The 8648-nt window shown below is 36.8% G+C and overlaps 1 protein-coding gene across 1 annotated transcript in view; it reads left to right on the top strand.

Moving 5' to 3' along the window:
• Positions 1-8648, top strand: part of SEMA3D (semaphorin 3D) — a 224868-nt gene that overhangs the window by 166046 nt on the left and 50174 nt on the right. Inside the window, exons 12-13 of the mRNA XM_007945255.1 lie at positions 1581-1669; positions 5595-5636. Coding sequence (XP_007943446.1) covers positions 1581-1669; positions 5595-5636 — 131 coding nt within the window. The remainder of the gene's footprint in view (positions 1-1580; positions 1670-5594; positions 5637-8648) is intronic.

Below are 8648 nucleotides of genomic sequence, written 5' to 3'. Positions count from 1 at the left end.
TGTGCCATCAGGGGCGTTCAGGTCCCTGCCAGACCGCAGCTCTGTATGTCTCCTTTTTTGGTATTTTCATGCAAATTCTTCTGCTAGTTGGGGTTTAGTCTACTTCTGTATCCTTCCCTTCAAGGCTCAGCGGTCCAAGATTATCCTCTGTGTCTGTGTCAATTGGTTTCCCTTTTATTTGTTGAAGAAGGTCTGTGCCGTCCTTCTGCCTAGTCCCCCATCTTGCCAGAACTCTACACTGTCATTTTTATTGCAGTAGATTTTTAGAAGTGCAAGTTAATTTTAAAAGTACATTGGTTTCACAGAAGTTAGGTTTATTAGGAAGCATTTGTTTGACAGACTCCACGGGCCTTAGAGAACACCATTGTCAACTCCTATCATGTTACTCATGACAATTCCTAGTCCCAAAAGAATAAGTGATGTTCCCAGAACTACAGATATGGTTTCTGAAGGGTCAAAATGTGAAGTAATTATCTTTTCACTAATTTTATTGAGTTTCTTACATTTCCTACCCCAAACTCATTTCAAGTTTTAGTTCAGTGTTTTGAATTCTATTCATCCACTAGGTGGTACTACTTAACCTTTACTGAGAAAATTATAGCAATAAATGATAGATTTTTAATTTTGACATTTGAAAAATGTATGTTTAATATTCTTGAAAGAGCCCAGAGTCATTTAAAACAGTAACTAATCTCAACTATTTTGTGGAAACAAGATCATTACTGAATATCTTAACTATACTCTAGTACAAGTGTTCACAAGTGTAAAAACATATATTTTGTATAAATTAATTTCCAAGAGGGAATTTTTTCCCTGAAATATTATTTCATTGTTTTTCTGAAATTGTCTGCAATCTTGTGGAATTGCAACATAAAATAATGTATTTAAGATCTTTTCTAAACATCAACTTTGTGTTTACATTTCATCCTTATTATTTTAAGTTGAATTAAATAATTTTGAACAAAGCTTCAGTTTCTAGACAGACAAGTTTTTTTCTGTAAGAACATTTGATAAATGAGTTACAGTTTCTCCCAGGTAGATATCCTCATGGATTTTCTCCTATTTGTTACATGTTGGAGAAGTGTTATCAGAAAAGGCAATTATAATCACCTTCTGTGGTAAATTGGATTTAATAAATACTTAGTACATATTTCTTAGATTGAATAATGCTAATATATATATATCTGTATATGTGTATGTACAGAGAGAATTTGAAATTTTAATTAGTTAATTCATATTGTAATTAATCAAGTTTCAAAAATGCTATTTCACCTTTCTTATCATTTTAGCCTATAATTAAATCAAGCTTATGTAGTCATATGTCTAGAAATATACTTTGTCCATATTACTTTGCTTTATAAATATGTTTTTTATTAGCCAAAACCTATAATATTTAGGAAGGAAAACATCATAAACTTTAAATTTTGCTTCTTGCATGTTTTATTTTATTTCTTGAGCAACCTTTTTAGAAAAGTGCAGGGAATAATATATAGATTGATAGAAATATACTTAAAATTAAATATTGAGATAGAACCAACAAGTTTATGGGTTATGTAATTCTTTGTTTTTTGTTTTCCCAGACATTGGAACAGTCTTGAAAGTTGTCAGCATCTCAAAGGAGAAATGGAATATGGAAGAGGTAGTATTGGAAGAGTTGCAAATATTCAAGGTGAGACTCATTCCAGACTTCTGGGAGGATGGATGGACACATTTGTTTTCATACACCATCATTCTTTTACTGGAGAAGTTTTTTGAATGAGCTACTTTATTTTTCTCCTTCCTAAGCAATGGAAAAAAATAAATTAGAAAAGTAACTCAACATACCTTCTTCTATTTCCCCCCCAACAATTATGGGGTTTGTTAGGGAAGTAGCAGTTACCATTTAGGTTCAGAAACACTCAGGATGTAATTCATCAGTCAGGATAGTCTCCACTTGGCTATGCTGCCAGGCACACCTCTCTTTGACCCTTGGCCTCTCCACCAGACCTCTGCCCTGCTCAGGTGAGTGTTACAAAGCTCTTTTAGCTCTGCCAATAGGTGCACCCTACTCCTCCAGCCAGCCTCCTGTGCAAAGGCAGTCAGCTTTCTCATTCCATGGGCCAGCAAGCCTGCTGTTCTGTCTCCTGCTGGTATATTGGTTCTGCTGCCTCTTCTGCCATCATTTCAGCACTGGTATTTTGGGTCCAAGGATACACTCCACTCTCAGCTCTTCTCTGTCTTCATGGCAGTGAGCTCCCCCTTTTCACCTCTAGGATTGCTCATTTTATTTATTTATTTTCATTTTAAGAGCTTGTTTTACATTTAACATTATGTGTACATTTAGTTTCATTCCCCATTTACTATGTCCAACCCTAACCCAGTCTCCTCCCCTCCCTACCCTGTAACCCTCCCCCTGTGCCCCTCATATTTATGCACTTCTATTTGTCCTACATTTCCTCATTTTGAATGTTGATCCTATGGTGTCCTATGGTTTATTGCTCTAAGGGATGTATCACCATAGAGTATTGGGGTCCATCATCCTGGGTTGAGTGGTCTGCATGTACATCTTGTTAACTATTGGGCTGAGGGTGTGTTTTATTCCAGGTGCAGAATGTATTCCAGGTCCATAGTATTGGGGGTCTCACCAGATTTCATCTGACCAGTAATTCTGGTTATTATTGAGTTTTTGGATTTTGTTCCATGTTTTCCCTCCCACTCTATCCAGGAGCTCCAGATTTGATCTTTTCCTGAGTTGTTGGCATTGGTATCCGGGCACCATCTAGTTCTTCTGGTCTCAAGGTCCATCATGTCCTATGACTGATTGCTTCCAAATGCCCTTTTTTTTTTCTTTCTTTTTTTGCGTTTTTCTTCTCTTCCAACACTAGGAGACTATTAGCTGCATCTTAGATGGCCACTTGAAAGCTTTTAAGACCACAGTCGCTACTCACCAGTGCAGGATGTAGCGCAAGGCTTTTATATATTTTGTTGTGCCAATTGCGTATGGTGTCCCCCAGTACTATGGTCCTGAGGCGGTAGATCTATTGGATCTCTCTCCCATAGTGTCTGGCTGTCTGTGAGTGATTACTCTGTGTCTGTCTTCCACTGGTTTTGTAAGGACTGCAGGTATTTTGTATCACTGGTATCTGTGCAAGATTAGCCTCAGCTGAATCTTTCCTTGGTCTAGAGTATGCTCCTGTTCACTGACCCCCGTCTGATCATCTCAGGAACACACCTTCTTCTAAATGAGGCTCACTGAATCAGGAGTTCCTTTGATTGCTCCTCATTACTGCGTTCTCTAAGCATGTCGTCAGACAGATTAACACATTAGATGAAAACCTGAGGTCTCTTTTACTATACAGATGCTTTTCTACTTTATACATGTTCCTTCTCAATGTTTCCCCAATTGAATTTGAGAAAATTGTAAGCATATATAAATCATGTATCCCTGCCACTCTCTAAGGAAATTTTTAAAGAACAGAGGAGAAGAGGTTGCATAATAATAAGTCTTCATGTATGGCTAGATAACCCCAATCTCCAAGAGTTAGTAGATCAAAAATAATAGTTTGTAGGTTTCAGGAATTTCTTTGATTATTTACATTTATGTTGTGTCATTCTGTGTAGTTCCTCAATGAAATTTAAATTATATTCTGAAAATAACATAAGAAATAAAACTGTTTCTTAGGAAAGAGCTTTTAAATATATGCTGTGCTTTTACAACCTTAGAGGTGAAACAGCTTAGTTTAAAAATGGACTGTTTCCATTTAAACCTCTATTGCCTTAAAAGAGAGTCAACCTCTCCACTGTTAGGGGCTTAAGTTAATTGACTTGCTGGTTCCACAGGATCCTGTTTACATTGTGAAGATAATAGTGGTCAAGGAGTTAACAAGAACAAGACTTGATATCTGACATCTACTGAAAAACAAAATTTTATGTGGTTCCTAAGGGAAAGCCTGATCCCAAATATAAATGTGAACCCAGAGGCTGAAATCAAGTATCCATAATACATATAGGCAGACTAGACTCTTATTCAATGGTTTTTAGACAGACATGAAGAAGAACTGTTTGGAATCCACAGTTAAGATTCAATAAGCACCACGTTTTCTTAATTCATAGTTCTTTCTCACATTAAAATTTTTGTTTTATGCATTTTTCAGAAGTCTTTAGCATTTGCTAACTATTTTTCTATTAGTAAATACTGGCTGTTGAGAAATTAATGAACAGCAATAGATAGATAGAAAGAGGCTTAAACACATGCCATCTTTTTCAGTTTGGAAGCTTTTGTGTTCATGCTTCTGATTTTATATTGCATTTATAGAGCCATATTTTCTAAAGATAAAATTGGCCGTTGTTCATATCATATCATGTGCATCAGTATCTTGTACTGCTTTTTAAAGACCATGGTCTTCCACAGGAGCACTATAACTTTTCAGAGCTCTGCTACTTGAACAAGTTTTTGAGACACTGATCTAGTAAGAGCAGAAAGAGGTAATAAATAATTATGGAGATGTTCTTGTCAATGTTAGTTTAAATTACATGGAAGCAGTTAAGCAGATTTAGAAGGAGAAACATTGTGGGCAACTGGGAAAACTTTTCATTGCAGTGTTTCCTCATACATTTATGTGAATAAAGAAATACCTATATACAACTCATAGCAACCTCTCCTTGGGTTTCTGAGGAGGTATTTCTACAGTGGATTGCCCAATTTTCCTTTCGAGGAATGGTTGGTGGGTTTGAACTGCCAGCCTTGGCTTAGCAATCAAATGCCTCAGGCACTACGTCATCAGCGCATACATATATATCTATGTATATATGTGTGTGTGTATGTGTGTGTGTGTGTGTGTGTGTGTGTGTATATATATATATATATATATATTTGTTGTTGTTGTTGTTGTTATTTGTCGTCAAGTCGGTCCCGACTCATAGCGACCCCTCCTTGGGTTTCCGAGGCGGTATCACTATGGAAGTAGGATTGCCCAACCTTCCTTCCAAGGAGTGGCTGGTTGGTTTGAAAAAAAAAAAAAATATTATATATATGGCGGAGAATGATGAAAGTACCATGGATTGCTGAAAGAACTAACAGATCCGTCCTGGAGGAAGTGCACTCAAAATGCTCCTTGAAAGCGAGAATGGCCAGACTTCGTCTCACCTATTTTGGTCATGTCAGAAGGGACCATTCCTTGGAGAAGGATGTCATGCTTGGTAGGGTGAAAAGTTGACGAAAGAAGGGGAGGCCTTCAATGAGATGGATTGACACAGTGGCTGCGATGATGGGCTCAAGTACAGCAGGGATCATGGAGATGGCGAGGAATTGGGCAATGTTTCATTCTGCTGTTCATGGGGTTGCTATGAATCAGAAATGACTCACGGCACCTAACAACAACAAAAACATACATATATATATTTAATAGCATACTTTAAAGTAACTACTTTGATCTTTTCTATTAAGGTGGAATCATTACATATTGGAAGAAGATAGAAAATAGGAACATTCTTTGCTCCCCTATAGAACCTTAACATTTACTTCAACAGTCTTTTGTACAAGATAAAACAACATATCACTTAACGTAAAATCTTACTAATTATTTTCTTCATTGACATTTTATTTCTATTTTCAGCACTCATCAGTCATCTTGAACATGGAATTGTCCTTGAAGCAGGTAATTTCTAATTTTTGTGTAAAAATTAACTACAGAAACAATAAGTTTCTTAAATCTAATTTATTTGTAGGGAAAATCCATTGAAATTGGAAATTAACTTATAAATGATGTAAAGGCTTTAGATTACTTGTTTCATTTTCATTGGTTAGAGACCATTGCTTCAGATTTATGTATGGAACCAAATTTCATTAATTGAATAATTCATTTTTTTCCTTCCTCTGGCTCTTGAAAATGTGGCTTCCATTCTTAGGTTTGTAATGATGCTATTTTTCTGTAAAAACCATAGAAATACATATAAAATATCATCCCTAACCATTAATTTTTGTTATTATTTTTAATCTTAGAGTCACTGAGGTGACAAACAATCCTAGAGACAACCACTTAATATCTGATTACCAGAATCAATTTCCTCAACAGTAAAATTAGAAAAATAATTACTGCCTCTTAAGAGTGTTGAGAGTTTAAATGAGATGCCTGCCATAGGCCAAGTTTCAAGTAGAAACCTGGCACAGTATAACTGTTAAGTAAATTATAATAATGATAATAATAATTAATATTATTTCACATTTCCTGGTATAAGACTGCAAATCCCAATTGATAAGGAGATTTCAAAATGCATTGTCATTTCTATATGCATCCCCAAGATTTAAGAATGTCATGTGATACTATGTGCATGCTAAAGTGTTGCTACAATTGTTTTAATCTACTCTACCTAGTACAACACAGCAATTATTAGGGAAAAGATCTAAATATACTTTCCTTTGAGGCCTTTATCTGAATTCTAACTAGAATAGAACTCATGAGTCAGCCCAAAAATATAATGCCCACATACATACTTGCACATGTGTCTTTTCCATTATTTAGCCAGTTGATCACTCACTGGTTTTCAGTTTCCATTCATTTGTTCATTCTTTCAACATTTATTTCTTGAAAGCCTATTCTGTGCTTGGAGAATACATAAATGAATAAATGACATGCCACTTGTTGTTCTTGGTAGGTGCCATAGAGTCTGTTTCAACTCATAGCAACCCTATGTACAACAGAACAAAACACTGCCCAGTAGTGCACCATCCTCACAATCCTTGCTGTACTTGAGCCCATCATTGCAGCCACTGTGTCAATCCATTGCGTTGAGGGTCTTCCCCTTTTTTGCTGAACTTCTGTGTTATCAACCATGTTAGCTTTCTCTTGGGAATGGTCCCTTGTCTGCCAGTGTGTTGTACTGTGGTGGCTTGCATGTTGCTATGAGGCTGGAGGCTATACCACTGGTATTTCAAATACCAGCATGGTCACCCATCGTGGACATGTTTCAGCAGACCTTCCAGACTAACATAGACTGGGAAGAAGGAAGGTGCCATCCACTTCTCAAAGAATTCTTCAGTGAAAACCTTATGAATAGCAGTGAAACGCTGTCTGATGTTTTATTGGAAACTCTGTGAATAGCCCTGAATTGTTGTCTGATACAGTGCTAGAAGATGAGCCCCTCAGGTTGGAAGGCATTCATATATGGCTGGGGAAGAGCTGCCTCCTCAAAATAGAGTCAACCTTAATGACATGGATAGAGTAAAGCTTTCAGGACCTCCATTTGCAGATGGGACATGACTCAAAATGGGAAGAAAATACTGCAACCATCCATTAATAATAGAGACTTGGAATGTACAAAGTATGAATGTAGGAAAATTGGAAGTTGTCAAAAATGAAAGAGAACACATAAAGATCAATATCCTAGGCATTCGTGAGCTAAAATGGGCTGGTATTCGCCATTTTGAATCAGACATTATATGATCTATTATGCTGAGAATGACAAACTGAAGAAGAATGACTTTGCATTCATCATCACAAAGCATGTTTCAAGATCTATCCTGAACTACAATGCTATCAGTGACAGGACAATATACTCCATATGCCTATAAGGAAGACCTTGTACTTGGAAAGAGAGATATTATTGCTGATGTCAGATAGATGTTGGCTGAAAGCAAAGAATACCAGAAAGATGTTTACTTGTGTTATATTGACTATGCAAAAGCATTCAGTTGTGTGGATCATAACAAATTATGGATAACACTGAAATGAATGAGAATTCCAGAGCACTTAATTGTGCTCATTAGGAACCTATATATAAATCAGGAGGTTGTCATTCAGATAGAGTGAGGAGATACTGCATGGTTTAAAATCAGGATAGGAGTGTGTCAGGATTGTATCCTTTCATCATACTTACTCAATCTGTATGCTGAGCAATAATCCAAGAAGTTGGATTATATAAAGAAGAACCAGCATCAGGATTGGATGAATACCCATTAACAACCTGCGATATGCAGACAACACAACATTGCTTGCCGAAAGTAAAGAAGTCTTGAAGCACTTACTGATGAAGAATAAAGACTACAGTCTGCAGTATGGATTACACCTCAATATAAAGAAAATTAAAATCCTCACAACTGGACCAATAAGCAGCATCATGATAAATGGAGAAAAGCTTAATTGTCAAATATTTCATATTACTTGGATCTGCCATCAATGCCAATGGAAGCAGCAGTCAAGAATCAGATGACATATTGCCCTGGGCAAATCTGCTGCAAAAGACCTCTTTAAAGTGCTAAAGAGCAAAGATGTCTCTTTGAAGAGTAAGGTACACTTAATCCAAGCCATGGTGTTTTCAATTGCCTCATATGCATGTGAGAGCTGGACAATGAATAAGGAAGACCAAGAAGAGTTGATGCTTTTGAGTTGTGGTGTTGGCGAAGAATACTGAACATACCATGGACAGCCAGAAGAACTAGCAAATCTGTCCTTGAAGAAATGCAGCTGAATGCTCCTTGGAGAATGGCCAGACTTCTTCTGACCTACTTTGGTCATGTTGTCAGAAGGGACAATTCCCTGGAGAAGAATGTCATGCTTGGTAAATTGGAGGATCAGTGAAAAAGAGGAAGGCCCTCAATGAGATGGATGGACACAATGGCTGCAACAATGCTCTCAGGTATAGCAAGGATTGTAAGGCTGGCAAAGGACCTG

Source organism: Orycteropus afer, unplaced genomic scaffold (genome assembly GCF_000298275.1).
Source record: "Orycteropus afer afer isolate SDZICR_OR568_19922 unplaced genomic scaffold, OryAfe1.0 scaffold00007, whole genome shotgun sequence".
In the NCBI taxonomy this organism is placed as follows: Eukaryota; Metazoa; Chordata; class Mammalia; order Tubulidentata; family Orycteropodidae; genus Orycteropus; species Orycteropus afer.
This window is presented reverse-complemented; position numbering and strand designations above follow the sequence as displayed.